Genomic DNA, 18,378 nt, shown 5'->3' on the forward strand with positions numbered 1-18,378 from the left:
TAAGCCAAAACCGGTTTGGCTCAGTGGATGGAGCGTCGGTCTGCGGACTGAAAGGTCCCAGGTTCTATTCCGGTCAAGGGCATGTACATTGGTTGCGGGCACATCCCCGATGGGGGGGTGTGCAGGAGGCGGCTGATCGATGTTTCTCTCTCATCGATGTTTCTAGCTCTCTATCCCTCTCCCTTCCTCTCTATAAAAAATCAATAAAATACATTTAAAAAAAAAAAGAAAGAAAGCGAGTAAGCAAGGGCTACTTCCGAAAGGACCCCACAGATGAGCCTGGTCATCATGGTGACCCGATTTCTGCATCTGTCTGTTCGCGATGCTGTGACCAGCTCCGGCTCCAAGGCCACTGGGCTGGGGTCTTCGTGTGAGGCTGGACGGAAGAGAGGACGACGTGCCGTCCCCTCCTTTAGAATAATGGCTGTTTAGTCCCAAACCTCCTCATCTGTACGAATACATTCAGGGGACACCCCATCTCTGACTACGGAAAGCCACTCACAGGATGCGACCGAATGACACGAGCCCCTTTGGAATTGTACAGCTGAGTTTCTCTCGGTCTCAGAGCTGTTATCATCGAACTTCTCCTAAAATTCACAAGAATTAACTGGTAGCACCTGTGTTTTCCATCTGGTTCCCTTCGATCTCTGGATCCTTACCTATTTACATCCCGCCTTTGACCACAGACACAAAAGAGTTCCTTTTACGGAAAAGCTCTTTCTGGCACCCACGGCTCCCAGTGGAGCCTTTTCTGAATTATTTTGTGGAAAAAAAACGTGCATGGTGCCTGCTCACAACAGCCATCCCTAAGTATTTGTTGACTGAAAGGTTCAATAAGGAAGCCAGAGAGCCAACATCATTCTCCTTCAGGAATAAATTATTCAAGCCGAAATGCAATCGACTCCATCAAATGTGAAGCACTATCTTTTTTTTTCTTTTTACAAACAAAGAGACACAAGTGTCTCTAAGACGCCTCTTGGAAGGCTCAGCATCCTCTGTGTTCCGTGAAATAGGAGAAAAATAGCCATCGCGCAGAGGCCTCACCCCCCACTTCCGTTTTTGGAAGAACAGGTATTTGGGGCCTATGTGAATTACAATAAGAATTTTAGCAGGAAGTAGAGTCAGTCAACAGTGGGCCTGCCTCTGGCTGTTACCCAATACGGAGCCCCCCCAACCCAAGTGTCTGGAATTATGTTCCTATTTACAGCAGGTGGGTAAACTGAGGCCTAAGGAGAAATGAAATCCCTTCTGAAAGACACTCCAAGTCATCAACCCAGACACCCCAAGACCCTACATTTTTCTTCTGCCTTAAATGGATGTGACAAGTATATTACCTTGAATTTTTTCGCCATTAAAAAAAAAAAAATTCCTGCCTGGCTGGTGTTGCTCAGTGGTTGAGCATCGACCTATGAACCAGGAGGTCACGGTTCGATTCCCGGTCAGGGCATATGCCCGGATTGTGGGCTCGATCCCCAATGGGGGGCGTGCAGGGGGCAGCCGATCAATGCTTCTCTCTCATCATTGATGTTTCTGTCTCTCTTCCCCTCTCCCTTCCTCTCTCTGAAATCAATAAAAATAGATTTTTTAAATCCCAAGAACAAACAAAAAAAAAAGAAATTAATTAATTTTTAAAAAGAAAAAAATCCCAAGAACCGAAGGAGATACTCATACCTGATCTGCTGTGAGTAGAGGCTCCTCATTGATCCCAGAATCGTGCTCACTCTTCTCATTGAACTCCTCCTCCTCTTTGTCCTGGACCTGAAGGGGGGATGGAATTCTGATTGACCATCAGCAGGGCTAGGAATTCTCTCTAGTCTCTACAGCAGGGGACACTGCGTGAGGGGCCACTCCAGCCATCCACTGGGTAAAGCGGAGTCTGAAGAGGTGTCAGAGTTCCGTCCCTCTCCCATGTGCCCCCGCCACACCGCGTGCGCCACGGAGCGCGGGTGGTCGGAAAAAGACAACGAGGGATGAGTGGCAGCACTTTCTTAACTCAGAAGGAGCAGCTGTTCTCTGACCCACAGACGGGCCATCCTTGTGTGAACAGGAACCTTCTCAAGGTGAGTGATGCTGCGACTGACGCCTGCAGCAAAGGCCTGCTCATGTAGATAAGGAGCTCCGACCCGGGAGATGGTTTCCAGAATTTACTTCCTTAGGCATTTTAAAGGACAGGCTTCTTGCCGGCCAGCGTGGCTCAGTGGTTGAGCATAAAACCTATGAACCAGGAGGTCATGGTTCGATTCCAGGTTGCAGGCTCGATCCCCAGTGTGGGGCCTGCAGGAGGCAGCGGATCCATGTTTCTCTCTCATCATTGATGTTTCTGTCTCTCTTTCCCTCACCCTTCCTCTCTCTGAAATCAATAAAACACATATTTTAAAAACTAATAAAATAAAGGATGGGCTTTTCCAGTCAGTCATGCTTTTAGGATCGGGTGAAATACCATCCGTTATGGGAACCTAGGCATGTGTCACAGCTGATGGAGGATGTAACGATCCATCTGGGACATGCCCCCGAACAGCCTGACCACATGAACCCACGGGCAAACCCAACACCAACCAACATCCATCATCTGCCCCGAGTCTCCAAAATCCCACCATCCCACGTAAGATTCTGAAAGTTCACAACCATCGAGATCGTAGATGCTGCTGTCCAACCAGGCAGTCATGGCCTCTCGGGCTGCCTGACCGCATCCGAGATGGCCACGGCCCGCCATGTGTGTTCACATCCTGCAGAGCATCAACCACTCAACGCCAACAAGCGGCCTCTGTCGGGAAGCCGGACGTGCAAGTCGCACGGGAGCTGGCGCAGTGCCTTCGGGGAATCTCCCGGCAGAGGCCCTGCCATCCAGGAGTCAGTGCTGCTCGCCCGCCGGGGGCCGGCACGCCCATCGGCCTCTCTCCCGGGTTGTACCTTCCCGTTCTAACAGCCAACACCCCTGCTCCAACCCCAGCCGTCCCGCCAGACGCAGTCTGTCCTCAGAAACCGTTCCCTCTTCGCTGAGCGCCACCTTGGCAGACACCCCTCACAAAACACACCCCGTCTGTCTCCATTTGCTTAAAACCAGGACTGTGGCATAAAAAAAATCCATCCAGCGGGTATTAGATGCCATCTGCGCTCAGCCTGGCTGAGGGGTAGGACCGGGCGGGAACGGGGTCGTTGGCGGGGCTGTGCGCCAGATGGTGACATCTATTTCGGCGGTGGAGCCCAGATGCTCCTGTGCCTGCCAAGTCCACCACCTGTGGCAGCCACCTGGTGTCCCGGCTCCCCGCCACGCGGACACACCTCCCGGAGCCACAGCTGTTCCCAACCACTCTCTCTTTTTTTTCCTTTGTTGAATTTATTTATTTTTTTAATACTACATTTTATTTTTTTATTTTTTAATCTTTTTGGTTGAAAGTATTACATATGTTCCCTTTTCTCCCTATTGACCCCTTCTAGCCCTCCTCCACCCCCCACTCCACCCCCACCCCCACTCCCGCTGCCCTAGGCCTTCACCACCCCATTGTCTGTGTCCATGGGTTACGCACATACGCATACAAGTTCTTTGGCGGATCTCTTCCCACCCACCCCTGCCTTCCCTGCAGAACTTATTTAGGGCCAGAAAGTCCTGTGGTAGAAGTCGGCTCCTAGGGAAAGCAGAGCGTTTGGTTTTCTGTTTGGATTACTGTTTACAAGCATCTGGCAGCAAGTGTTAGTCTATAACCAGATTTATTTTTTTTTCACATTAAGTCTTTTTAAAATGGGTGGTTCCCATTCTGAAAGGTGGCCGATTTTAGTGGGTTTCCTTCTAAATAATGCTGCACCTTTCAACCACGCCATCTCCCTTCCCAGGGTCCCCTGGTGCGTGCGCCCCTGGTGGAGGGCAAGCAGGGAGCCTCTGGGGACAAGGCCGCTGATGCTCAAATGTGACGGGCAGTGGCGTGAATGCCTCTTAGTCAGAGCTCTCTCTCCTCGCCCCTTCTCTGCACGAAGCCCACAGTCTGATTTGTCAGACTTGGGTTAAAAGAGACTTGAAAATCAATGACAAGCCTGTGAAAGTTACCGTGAGTTCCTCGTACTATGAACTCACCATATTTTCTCGGATCTCAGAAGTGTGCCACTAAAAATAAAATAAAATAAAAGGAGAAGCACTCACAGAGTATTCCCCAGAAAGCCCCGGCTCCTACACGTGACTTACCCCCTCCTCTGTCTGCTTTCACCACATCCACCTGTCCCTGGCCTTCCCTCCTCCTTTCTCTCACTCTCTCTAGGCCCCTCATCCCACATTTCCTCTCAATCCTGCCGGACTCTCTTCTGCTCCAATAGCTGCTGTCACTTCTCCACAAGCCTCTTTCCTCACAGGTGTCATCTACAGACTCCTACCTGCCTTCCGTTGCCCGGACACTGTCTGTGCAGAGATGGACGGCTAGAAGGGGACTAGTGCAGAAAGAGAAAGATTTTTGAAAAAAAATGACAGCATTTATGTATATGGATAAAAGTATATGTTGAATAGGCCTGGCCAATGTGGCTCAGTGGTTGAGCATCAACCTATGAACTAGGAGGTCAGGGTTCAATTCCTGGTCAAGGCACATGCTGGCTCGATCCCCAGTAGGAGATGCGCAGGAGGCAGCCAGTCAAGGATTTTATCTCATCGTTGATGTTTCTCTCTCTCTCTCCCTCTCCCTTCCTCTCTCTGAAATTAATAAAAACATTTTTTTAAAAAAAGTATATGATAGAGCCCTAATCGGTTTGGCTCAGTGGATAGAGCGTCGGCCTATGGACTGAAGGGTCACAGGTTCGATTCCGGTCAAGGGCATGTACCTTGGTTGTGGGCACATCCCCAGTAGGTGTGCAGGAGGCAGCTGACTGATGTTTCTCTCTCATTGAATTTTCTAACTCTCTATCCCTCTCCCTTCCTCTCTGTAAAAAATCAATAAAATATATATTTTTTAAAGTATATGATCGATATAGAGAGATAGATGACAGATAGAGACAGATAAACACTATGTATATGGAAGAGTACATGAATACACTTATTCCTAATATATAACGTAGACAGAAATGGCCACAAGGAGTTCCATTAGCCTCTGCATGACTACGGGAAGGTGGTAAAAATGGGAAGATGAAGTCAAGAACAATCTGCAGGCAGGTCATTTGGGCCTCAGTTTCTCTGGAGGCTAACACTGCGAGTGGGGGCCATACTGTCACAGTGAGCTCTGGCTCTTTCAAGAAAAATGACCCTTCCGAGTGACTCTTCCTAGAGCTGAGAAAAGGAAACCGAGAGTCGGAAGAGACCTGGCCATGCTAGTCAGCAAGCGGCGTCTTCCGCGGGCTTTGGTGGAGTGGGGCTCCCGGACTGTAACCTGGGAGCCTAGAGCTTGAAGATAAACGCCGAGAACCTCCCCTCGCGCCGTGCACGGTCATCCGGGTGAGGCTCAACACTACGGCGAGTCCTGGTGTTCAATGCGACTATGAACCAGTGCCTTTTGTGAAGGCATTCTACAGGTCCCGTTCATAAGAAAGGGAGTCGCTACTGCCCAGTATTTCCCTTCCCCTCACCATGACTGTTCCACAGGGTGGCTGCCTTCTTGACCAAACTCAAGAGGACAAAGACACACTTTCACCTCCAGTCAAAAGTAGAAAAAATTTAAAAAGTCACCATGTTCCAGGCCCAAGGAAACAGCAACCATATCCCTTCTGTGCCTCTGAACAACCAGGAGACAGCTGTGTGGTTAAGTCAATGCCTCCGCATCCCCACAGTGAGACACTCAGAGCAGAGCGAGCAGCAAGTGGCCACAGATGCTTGTTGAAAGACTTACTGAGCAAATGAAAAGGAGAGGACTGAGGGGTGCTCTCACTGCCCCCTCCACAGGCAACTTAGCTGCCAGTCACCTGGAACAGGAAGATGTAACTTACTATCATGAACTTCCATGTCCTCTTGTCCAACACAACCACCATCTCCTAGTTTTTAAAATATATATTTTTTATTGATTTCAAAGAGGAAGGGAGAGGGAGAGAGAGATAGAAACCTCAATGATGAGAGAGGATCATTGATTGGCTGCCTTCTGCACGCCCCACACTGGGGATCAAGCCTGCAACCCAGGTATATGCCCTTGACCAGGAATCAAACCTGGGACCTTTCAGTCCACAGGCCGATGCTCTATCCACTGAGCCAAGCCAGCTAGGGCCCACCATCTCCTATTAATTAAAGTTATAGGGATGAAATAGACCATCTTTTATAGCACAGTCAGGAACAAAATGGGTTAATTAATTTAAAAAACCAATAGCCCTGGCCGGTAGCTCAGTTGGTTAGAGCATTGTCCCAGTATGCCAAGGTTGCAGGTTTGAACCCCAGTAGGGGCACATACAAGAATCGACCAATGAATGCATTAAGTGGAACAACAAATCGATGTTTCTCTCTCTCCTTCTCTTCTCTCTCTCTCTCTCAAATTGATAAATAACAATAAAAGTGGAAAATTGTGAATAATAATAATAAATATATACATATATAGCTTAAGCATATTACTTTGACCTAAAAAATATAAATGTGCATTTATTTATTCACCAAGCTCCTCATAGAAGGCCAAGGCATTTTCTTCTATGATGGGCCTCTGAGTAGAATTTCACATAGTCTTTCTTGCATCATCCATGTGATAACACAACTTTTAAATGACTTCCCATTTCCGTGTTTATAGTAGAAGGTACATGGGAGATTGAGCGCACACATTTGCCTCTGCTTCCTCCTGAAATCCTACTTAAGTGAGAGCAAAGGGATCAAAAAGAACTGTCCCACAGGGACGAACCAACTGGAGAAAAGACGATAATAGAAGACATGCTAGGAAGCAGATGCTGTCCTCGCCGACGAGAGGGGTCAGCCCTGTGAGGAAGCTGCCGACATACGTGGATTTGCACTGAAGCCCTTGAAAGGCTCAGGAATGGAGACTTGAGGGAGCAGAGTGAGGGGGGCTGAAAAGAAGGCTTTGTCAGGACTTCCCACCAGGAGCGGTGAGACCCCAGGTCTCATCTCTCTTCCCAGGTAGAAAGGCCTCGACCACCCTCTCTCCATCAAAAGCACTAACGATTTCCCTCTGGGGATGATGGCTGAGGGAGGCTGGGCTCAGAGACCCCAGGCCGCCTGGAGGTAGGGGTGAGGCATCTTACCAAAAATAGAGGGATTAGGTGACAATCTACTGACTCACCATAGACCCCTAGTCTCCTTCCCTGACCTGGCTCCAAGGACAGCAGCCTGCAGGCTTATTCTCCTCAAACAAGACACTGGAAGACTGCACTCTGTAGTCAGTGCGTTGCGGGGACCCCCGCCTAAGAAAGAGACCTACAGATACATGCCAACATTTGGGGTCCCCAGACAAAATGACCAGGTCCTGGCTGGTCACGCTACAGCGTGTCCCGGCAGGAGGCAAGCCCTGTCCCGCAGCAAGAGCTCGGCCTTCTAGCCTCACTTCTAAATGAGAAAAGGTGACCAAGGATTGTCAGACATTTGAGGACAGGGACTAAAGCAAATATACAGAAAGGGGAAATCAGAAGCAATACAGAGCCCTGACCGGTGTAGCTCAGTCGGTTGGACATCGTCCTGTGCAGGAAAAATGTTGCTGGTTCGATTCCCCGTCAGGGCACATGCCTGGGTTTTGGGCTCAATCCCTGGTGGGTGGTGTGCAGGAGGCAGCCAATTAACGTTCTGCTCCCACATCGATGTTTCTCTTTTTCTCTCCCTCTCCCTTTCCCTCTCTTTAAAAATCAATTAAAAAAAAAAAAGGCAATATAGAGTGTGCTCTCCGTCTCAGGAGCACATCCGCACTTTCCCTTCTTCTTCGTCTTCCTCCCACCCCAGGCGTGTTATCTTTGCCTTTCTCTTTCCTAAGCTCCAAGGGCCCTTCTTCTGCCTCTGTAACTTGTTTCCTGAGCCCATGCAGCCCAGCTGGCTCATTTCCACTACCTTTATAACTTCCTAAATAAACTCTCTCTTATAATTTGGGGGAAAAAACAATACAGAGGGCAGGAGAAATCCCTCCCTATCATCATTGCCCTCTGAGGGGGTAACAAGAAAATATCGCTTCCCACCCTGGCTGGTTTGGCTCAGTGGATAGAGTATTGGCCTGTGGACTGAAAGGTCCCAGGTTCAATTCCACTCAAGGGCACATGCCTGGGTTGTGGGCTCCATTCCCAGTGGGGGGCATGCAGGAGGCAGCCAATCAATGATTCTCTCTCATCATTGATGTTTCTATCTCTCTCTCCCTCTCCCTTCCTCTCTGAAATCAATAAAAACATTTAAAAAAAAAATAAAAAAAAAAAGAAAAGAGAAACCAAGATGGCGGCATAGGTTAAACACCTAACCTGCAGCCGGGCACAACAATTTCAAAAATACAACTAGAGGTCAGAACGGACATCGTCCAGAACCACAGGAAAGTTGGTGGACTGAAATGCCCACAGCTGGAGGGAAGGAGAAGGCCACGGGGACAGTCGGGGAAGCCGTAAAAGCCTGAGGTATGGAGAAACTGGCGGAGACACGAGCGCGCGCGCCTGCGGGGAGGATGGAACCAGAGAGGAGGGGGCGGCTGATGACCTGGCCGGAGTTCACTGGCAGGAAGGAGATAAAGGCTCCGGAGTGCGCTGAGCGCCGGCTCCAATTGCACTGAACCCCATTCCGGGCGAAACCCTGGGAAACTCACTCACTTTCGCAACTCCGCCGCCCCCGCAGGCCGCCCGGCCCGGGACGCTGGGGACGCCGCCACAGCGGCGGCGCCCGGAGCCCGGCGGCCTCCCAGCACCCGTCCCCGCCGCACAGCCCCCGCGCGCCTGGTGCCGCGGGCCCCGCACCCCGCACACCGGACGGAGGCCCGGGCGCCCTCTCCGTGCACCTCCCGGCGGCGCTAGACTTCAGTAGAGTTGACTGAAATCAAGGGATTAAGAAGTATAAATTGGGGGGACGCCGCGGCGGCGATGTCCGGACCACGGCGATGGCGGTGCCTGGAGCTCGGCGGCCGCCCAGCGCCCGTCCCAGCCGCGCGGCCCTCGCGCACCTGGTTCCGCGGGACGTGCGCACCGCGCACCGGACGGAGGCCCGGGCGCCCTTTCCGTGCACCTCCCGGCGGCGCTAGACTTCAGTAGAGTTGACTGAAATGAAGGGATTAAGAAGTACAAATTGAGAAGTTTGAAAAAGATGGCGGCGGAGGTTAAAGGCTGTTCTGTTGCCTCGCACCCAGCGAAATCGGAGGGGATGAGGTGTGGAGGTGCGTGGGTCTGGCTGGTGGTGGGGGAAAGGGGCTTTTGTTCCAAACCAAAGGGAGATTAGCTCTCCATCACCCTGAAACCCATCTTCTGGCGAACCCCGGGAGACCCAGATGCCTGTGGGGAGAGGAGGGACTCTTGCAGAGGTGCTCCCAGCAATCAGTGTTTGCTGCCCTGGAGTTCGGAACGAGGGGACTTAGATACATGGAAGGCAGAAGGACCAGACTCACAGCCATCGAGGCTCGCCGCACCATGGCCTGGTGGCGCCCTGAGACCCCGCCCCCCCCTGGGACCCGCCCTGCACGTTTTGAAGACCTGCCCCGCAAGTCTTGCAGGCACACCTGCGCCCCAAGCAACGGCTTAAGCATGTGGGTGGCCTGCCCTCTGGCAGCGGACCAGATGATCTGCTGTTCTAGTCGGACTGCTCCAGGGCCACTCAGACAGGAGGAAGAAACTACAGTTTTTACTGTAATCCTTGCTGAGTGCCTAAGGCAGTAGCTGATCTACACCCCATTGGAGACCCAGAAACGAGGGCATCTAGTGGTCTGTGGGAGATGACACCAGATTTCAACCACGTGCATAAGGGACACATTCAACGGGAATATTCAGTGAGCGCCAAAGCTTTGCTGCACCAAGACCCGGCCCATAAACGTGTCTCCTGCACAGCAACTCTTCCTTTATAGACAAAGAGCGCCCCCCCAGTGACACCAACAACAATCAAGACTTAACTATACAAAGGAGGACCAAGATGGAGGCATAGGGCGGAAGCCTGATTGTTGCCTACCACAACAACTTTGAGTCTACGACAAGAGAGCAGAGCAGACACCATCCAAGACCACCATAGGGCTGGCTGAGTAGATGCTCTACAACTAGAATAAAAGAGGGGTATGTGGGATGATGCTGATGCCGGTGACCCAAAGACCACACTTTAAGAACTACAGCTCAGGCGACACAAAAGAACTATGGCTCAGGCGATACAACAGCGGCCTGGAACATGCTCGGCGCAGTTCCCCCGGCGGTCTCCGGCTGAGGGGACGGCTCCACTGGCAGCCAAGTACGGACAGACGAGCCCCTATGAGACATGGGGTGGGAGACTCCGCGCTTGCTGACCTCTGAGTCCGTCAAGAATCTCAACGCCCCAGAAGCGGCCAGGTGCGCATGCTTGGCGACCGGCCACCGATGCAGACCCAAGGGCCGACGCAGCGACGCCAGACTGGCCCACCGCCATGCACCGGGTGCACCGGAGCTTCGCCGAGCCGCCGCCCGACGAGTTCTGCAGCAGCCATACTGGAGCTCTGGAAGGATGGCCAGGGGAATTGCTGAGGGGGGATTGACCGGCAGGAATTGGGATCGGGAAGACGGGGCCCCGCTGAGACCCGGGTGCGGGCGGGGTTGCGCGCCTCTGGGCTCGGGTGTGGTCACACGCCTCTGGTATAAGTGAGGCCTCACGTCCCTGGGTCTAGGTGAGGCCACATGCCCCTGGGTCCAGGTGAGGCCGGACTCCGGGTCCGGGTGAGGCCAAGTGCCCCTGGACCCGGATGACGCTGGATCCCGTGCCCGGGCGAGGCCAAGCGCCCCTGGGTCTGGGAGAGCCCACACACCCCTGGGTCCAGGCGAGACCATGTGTCCCTGGATCCGGGTGAGGCCGCGTGCACCTAGGCCCGGGTGAGCCCAAGTGGCCCTGGGTCTGGGAGTGGCCAAGCGTCCCTGGGTCCGGGTGAGACCATGTGTCCCTGGATCCGGGTGAGGCCTCGTGCACCTAGGCCCGGGTGAGGCCACGTGCCCCTGGGTCTGGGAGAGGCCAAGCGTCCCTGGGTCCGGGTGAGACCATGTGTCCCCGGATCCGGATGAGGCCTCGTGCACCTAGGCCCGGGTGAGCCCAAGTGGCCCTGGGTCTGGGAGAGGCCAAGCGTCCCTGGGTCCGGGTGAGACCATGCGTCCCTGGATCCGGATGAGGCCTCGTGCACCTAGGCCCGGGTGAGCCCAAGTGGCCCTGGGTCTGGGAGAGGCCAAGTGTCCCTGGGTCCGGGTGAGACCATGTGTCCCTGGATCCGGGTGAGGCCTCGTGCACCTAGGCCCGGGTGAGCCCAAGTGGCCCTGGGTCGGGGAGAGGCCAAGCGTCCCTGGGTCTGGGTGAGACCATGTGTCCCTGGATCCGGGTGAGGCCTCGTGCACCTAGGCCCGGGTGAGCCCAAGTGGCCCTGGGTCTGGGAGAGGCCAAGCATCCCTGGGTCCGGGTGAGACCATGTGTCCCTGGATCCGGGTGAGGCCTCGTGCACCTAGGCCCGGGTGAGCCCAAGTGGCCCTGGGTCTGGGAGAGGCCAAGCATCCCTGGGTCCGGGTGAGACCATGTGTCCCTGGATCCGGGTGAGGCCTCGTGAACCTAGGCCCCGGTGAGGCCACGTGCCCCTGGGTCTGGGAGAGGCCAAGCGTCCCTGGGTCCGGGTGAGACCATGCGTCCCTGGATCCGGATGAGGCCTCGTGCACCTAGGCCCGGGTGAGCCCAAGTGGCCCTGGGTCTGGGAGAGGCCAAGCGTCCCTGGGTCCGGGAGAGACCATGTGTCCCTGGATCCAGGTGAGACCTTGTGCAACTAAGCCCGGGTGAGGCCACGTGCCCCTGGGTCTGGGAGATGCCAAGCGTCCCTGGGTACGGGTGAAGCCAGATACTGGGTCCGGGTGAGGCCGTGCGCCCCTGGATCCATCCGGGTGAGGCTGTGTCCCAGGCCCGGGTGAGACCACGCGCCCCTTGGGTATGGATGAGGCCACGTGCCCCTTAGTCCAGGTGACGCCGTGCCCCTGGGTTCGGCCGAGACCAAACCAGAGGGAGTCGGACCTCCATTACCACCATTTGTCCACCATCCAGAGCTGAGGGGTCAGTGCTGACATGTACACATAAGGAACTACTGGACATCGAAATTGGATCTCAAAAGAACTGTTGGTCCAGGGGGAAGCTCGCTACAGATTGATTCATTTGCCTGTCAGCATAACTATTATTGCTCGTCTCACATTCAGTTCTTATTAGTATATATCTAGTGACATTTGATCTCGTTCATCTAGAGGAAATGATGAACAACATAGAATGAGGAACAAGTACAGAACCAGAAGCAAGGAGGCATCGATCGGACTATCGGGCCTCAGAGGGAGGATAGGGGAGGGTAGGGGGAGGGTGGGGGGAGGGGGAGAGTTCAACCAAAGGACCTGTATGCATGCATATAAGCCTATCCAACGGTTAAGTTCAACAGGGGATTGGGGCATGCGTGGGGAGAGGGGTGGGATGGGAATGGGGGGATGAGGACAAATATGTGACACCTTAATCAATAAAGAAATTAAAAAAAAAAAAAAAAAAAAAAAAGAAAAGAAAAAGAAAATATTGCTTCCCTGGAACAGGAAAGAGCTCTTAGAAATTAAACGTATGAATAGCAAATGTGGAGGTTCAGTAGAAGAGTTGGAAAGGTGGAAAAAATCACTAGAGAGTACAACAACAAAAAGTAGATACAAACTGGGAAGGAAAAAAAAAATCAGGAGACCCATTTTTAAGTCCAACATTTGAATAAAAGGAATTGCGAAAAGTGAAAACAGAAGAGATGGCCTCTTCTAGCCATGACAGGGTGCCTAGTACTGGACTTAGCCCTCCTGCCATGCACAACTACACATCTGTCCAGAATCTATGAGCCAATTGTTTCCCGGCCCTGGACACAGGCAGTGCAAGGCTGTGATCCTCGATGGAGGAGAAAAACACAAAGAGAATGAAAGCTGAGAGAATCTGTCTCCTGTTCACTTACATGACCAAGAAATACTAGAGAGAGTGTTTTGACCTGAAAGGAAATTGTGGAAAATGAGATCTACGGGAAGGAATAGAGAATACCAAAAATGGCACATGTGTGGGTAAATGTAAAGAGCATCCTGAGCCCCCGTAGCCTTGAGGACACAGGCAGGAGCTGGCAGTGTGTAGGCTGAAGAGGGCCTTTCCCAGACCGACCGTGCTGGCACCCTGACCTTGGATGCCCAGCCTCTGTAACTGTGAGAAATAGATTTCTGCTGTGTACAAGCTACCCAGTTTATGATATTTTGTTATAGCAGCTCAAACAGACTAAGTTATTTTCTTAAAAGCTTAAAATATGAGCAAAGCTCCCATCATAACAATCCTATATAATAAAAGGCTAATATGCAAATTGTCCCCTCGGGAGTTCAACCGACTGGGAGTTGGACCGCTCGCTATGACGTGCACTGACCACCAGGAGGTGGCATGGAACGAAGGAAGGCCACAGGTGGCAGCCAGCAGCCAGGGGAAGGAAGGCCCTGATGGGCTCTGATCGCTGGCCAGGCCTAAGGACCCTACCCGTGCACAAATTTCGTGCACTGGGCCTCTACTCTAGTCTTAAAACAATGAAGGGTGAAGTGAGCCCCTAGTAAATACAAAGAAGGGAATAATAAAGTTGAGATAAGAAATATACAAACTAGAAAATGAACAAATAATTTGGGGGTGGGGAGAGTGTTTCTCCAAAAAGATGAATAAAAGTGATAAATCCATACATAGACTGAGGGAGAAGGAGAGGAGATAGAAAACACAAATTAACAATATCTGTAATAAAAAGGGGACATCACTACAGATCTTACTGACATTAAAAGAATAAGAGAATGTCATCAACACCTTTGTGGTCAATATATGTAATGACAGAGTAAACGAACAAATTTCTTTTAAAACACAATTTAACAAAACCAACTAAAAAAAGAAATGGAAAATCTGAATAGCCCTATATCTATTAAAGAATTGAGTCTGTAGTCAATCAAAAACCTTCCACAGAGAAAACCCCTGGTCCAGATGATTTCAAAAGTGTAGTCTATGAAACATTTAAGGAAGAAAAAATACCAATCTAACACAACTCTTTCAGAAAACAGAGAAAAAAAATTTTCCAAATTAGTTTATGACATTACAAAAAAAGAAAATTACAGAAAAGGTTCTTCATGAACATAGGTGTAAAAATCCTTAATTAAAACATTAGCAAGTTAAATCCCAATTATATAAAAAGAATAATATATCATGAGTGAGTAGGGTTTCTCTTTAAAAAAAAAAAAGGTTAGTTTAATATTTGAAAATCAGTTAGTGTAATTCACCATATTAACATAATAAATTGAGCTGCATCTATAAAGAGATCTATAGATTTAATACAATCACAGTTCAATTTTCAGCATGCTTTTCTGAAAAATTGATCAGCAGACACAATTTTATATGAAAATGCAATGACCTAAATAGCCAAAACAATTTTGAAAAGAAAAAAAAAAAGAGCAATGCTGGAAAACATACGATTTTAGGACAAGACTTATTATAGAGCTATAATAATGAATACAGCAAGACTCATTATGTGTAAAGATATATGGATATCAATGAAACAGAATAGAAATGTCAGAAATAGGTTCACACATATATGGCCACTTAATTTTCAGCAGAGTTGCTAAGATAATTTAATAGGGAAAGGGTATTATTTTAAATGAACAGTACGGGAACAATGGATAGTCATGTACACACACATGAACCATAACCCTTACCCTGCCACCATATACAAAAACTAACTTGAAATGGATCCTTAGCCATATAACAGCTAAACTATAAAATTTCTAGAAAACTTAAGAAAAAAATCTTAATGACCCTGGGTTTGGCAATATCTGATATACTACACAAGAAGCACAAACTATAAAAAGAGAAAAATCAATAAATTAGACTTCATCACCCTTAAAAAAACATTTCATCTTTAAAAGAGAATGTTAATAAAGTTAAAAGGCAATTCATAGACAAGAAGAAAATATTCATAAAACGTACATCTCACAAAGGACTCATATCTAGAACATATGTGTTAAACTAATTAAACAAGGGGGTCATTGGATGGAGGAGGCTTTAATGCCTTGGTGGCCTACTAAACACACCTAAACCTAAGCCTCCAATACCTCAAGGTTAGGAACTCAAGCCAAAGGGCAACCAATCACAACCAACCAACTAGACTTTCCCAAATAGTACAACCACTTGAGTAAGCTCTAGCCAATCAGACAATTTCCTTCCTTTGCTTCCACCTCTTCTCTACAAAAGGCCTTTTATTCTAGCTCATGTTGGTAGAATACTCCTAACCATTTCGGGCCTGCCACTGCCCAATTTGAATTGATGTTTGCTAAAATAACTCATACATTTAATAAGCCTCATTTATCTTTTATCATAGGAACTCTAATAGGTGAATAATAAGAGCACAAACAAACCACTAGGAAAATGGGCAAAAGATCTGAACGGGCACCATACCAAAGAAAACACACTGGCAGTAAGTAAGCACATGAAAAGATGTGCAATATCATACGTTACCAGGTAAATGCAAATTAAAACCTAAGTAAGATACTACTGTACACCTACTTTAACGACTAAGATTCAAAAGGCTGACCCTAACAAGTGCTGGTGAGGGTGTGAAATAATTGGAGCTCTCAAGCTAGAAATGAGTTTGGCAGGCCCTTAAAATGTGAAACATATGTTACCATGTAACCCAGACATTCTACTCATGGATTTCTAGCCAAAGGAAATGAAGACATAGATCCATAAAAAAACTTTCACAAGAGCATTCATAGTAGCTTTATTTCCAATATTTAAAAACTGAAAACTGCCGAGACCGGTGTGGCTCAGTGGATGGAGCATCGGCCTGCGGACTCAAGGGTCTCAGGTTCGATTCCGGTCAAGGGCAGGTACCTTGGTTGCGTGCACATCCCCAGTTAGGGGGTGTGTAAGAGGCAGCTGGTCGATGTTTCTCTCTCAAAGATGTTTCTAGCTCTCTATCCCTCTCTCTTCCTCACTGTAAAAAATTCAATAAAAGTATATTTAAAAAAACAAAACAAAAAACTGAAAACCACCCAAAGATCCATCAACTGTTAAAAGAATATGTAATGGAATATAACTCAGCAATAAAACATGAACTGTTGAAACACCAATCAGAAAGAATGTATGCAACCCTATGTTCATAGCAGTGTTATTTACAATAGCTAAAATCTGGAAACAGCCCAAATACCCATGAGCAGATGAGTGCATAAGAAAGCTGTGGTACATTTACACAATGGAATACTATGCGGCTGTAAAGAAAGGGGCTCTTACTCTTTGAGACAGTGTGGATGGACCTGGAGTCTGTTATGCTAAGTGAAATAAGCATAGAGAAAGACAAATATCACATGATCTCACTTATATGTGGGATCTAATGAATAAAATAAATTGATGAACAAAATATGTCCAGAGGTATGGATTCATGGAACAGAACAACAGATCTTGGGCGGGGGTGGGGGAGGGAGAATGGGAAGAGATCAACCAAAGAACATACATGCATAAACCATGGACACAGACAATAGTGTGGGGAAGGCCTGGGGTAAGATGGGGTTTGGGTGGAGGGGGGCAAAAAGGGAGAAAATGGGGGACATCTGTAATACTACCAACAATTTTTAAAAAATTAATGAACTGTTAATACATACAATAAAATGGACAAAGATCTAAGTAATTATGCTGAGTTTTAAAAGCCAGGCGAAAAGGGAAAAAACAGTACCTGGTGCATGCTTCCATTTATACAACGTTCTAGAAAAGGCAAATTAACCTATAGTGACAGAAGCAGGTCGCCTGGAGATTGGAGAGTGAACAGGAAGAGGGGCGGCTATGCCCAATATCTTGATTGCGGTGATGGCTTCACGGATACATGCATACATCAACACTAATCAAAATGCCCACTTTCATAGGTGCCGTGTATTGTATACCTATTATCCCTCAGTAAAGCTGTGAGGGAAACAATGAAAACCAAAATATAAAGTAAAATAATAATATATCATGACCACGTCGGGTCTGTCTCAAGAATGCAAGGTTGATTTAATATTTGAAAATCAGTTCATGTCCTTCATCACAGTAACATAATGAAGGAGGGAACTTGTACATTCATCTCAACAGAAGCAGAAAACAGAAATAATTAATCTTCAGAGAACTAGCACAAGAAAACATGCAAGCGATGAGCTTCCAGGTTAAAAGGGCCCACTGAGGAGGATGCAGAATGAATAAATAAATAAAATTTTTAACTCACTATAAGGCACATTACTGTAAAATTTCAAATGAGAAAGGAAAAAAAAAAATAACCTAAAAGCTTCTGAAGAGAACCAAAAGAGAGTCACATATAAAGACAGGGTCTGGAAGGAGGGGGATAAAGGGGTGGGAGGAGATGGGAGATATCCGTAATACTATCAACAATAAAAAATATATTTAAAAAGAAAAAAATAGCCCTAGCCAGTTTGGCTCAGTGGATAGAGCATCAGCCTGCGGACTCAAGGGTACCAGGTTCGATTCCGGTCAAGGGCATGTACCTTGGTTGTGGGCACATCCCCAGTGGGGGGTGTGCAGGAGGCAGCTGATCAATGTTTCTAACTCTCTATCCCTCTCCCTTCCTCTCTGTGAAAAAATCAATAAAATATATTTTTTAAAAATAAATAAAGACAGGGAATCTAAGTAGATGTGGGACTTCTCACAGCGACTGAAAGCAGGAAGACAAAAGAACATCGTCTTCAGAATTCTGAGAGAAAAAACTGCAACTTAAAATAACCATCCAGTCACACTCTCCATCAAACAGATGACAGGAGAGTGGAGACATTCTCATATATTCCACAACGCGTATTCTGCTGTACTCTTTCTCAACAGTATACTGGTTTTTTTCCCCACCAAAACAACAAGATAAAGATACGTCAGGCAGAGGACTGGAGAGAGAGGCAAGAAGAATCCCCGGGATGAAGGTGAGGGAGTCCCCAGGACAATGGCTGTGTGGCTGGGGCACAACCAAGCTGGTTTATAGCAGAAAGATGGAGGGTACTAGTTTAGGTGTTTTCTAGAGGAAAAAAAAAAATGAATTGATAGAATATCTGATTTTTTTTTTTTTAAGCCTGATTGTGAGAGATTTAGGGTCCCCTCAGAGTTCGGATTTGAACTAATGATAGATATACTAACTAAAGGAAACAAAGCAAATGAAAAGCCAAGGTAATGCTTCACTCCAGATTAAACAAAAAGTCGTACAAGAGAGGAAATATCCTTCTAGAACACTGTACATGACTCAGCAAGAAACAGTTTTTACAGAGTCCACGAGTGTGTATACTTAATATTGATTTAAC

At 48.5% G+C, this 18,378-nt stretch overlaps 1 protein-coding gene across 4 annotated transcripts in view; it reads right to left on the minus strand.

Moving 5' to 3' along the window:
- Nucleotides 1-18,378, minus strand: part of FEZ1 (fasciculation and elongation protein zeta 1) — a 124,366-nt gene that overhangs the window by 14,111 nt on the left and 91,877 nt on the right. For all 4 annotated transcript variants that reach the window (XM_054712763.1, XM_054712762.1, XM_054712764.1 and 1 more), the window contains one exon: nucleotides 1,672-1,758. In XM_054712763.1, coding sequence (XP_054568738.1) covers nucleotides 1,672-1,758 — 87 coding nt within the window. The remainder of the gene's footprint in view (nucleotides 1-1,671; nucleotides 1,759-18,378) is intronic.

This window comes from Eptesicus fuscus, chromosome 23, assembly GCF_027574615.1.
Source record: "Eptesicus fuscus isolate TK198812 chromosome 23, DD_ASM_mEF_20220401, whole genome shotgun sequence".
NCBI classification, from domain to species: domain Eukaryota; kingdom Metazoa; phylum Chordata; class Mammalia; order Chiroptera; family Vespertilionidae; genus Eptesicus; species Eptesicus fuscus.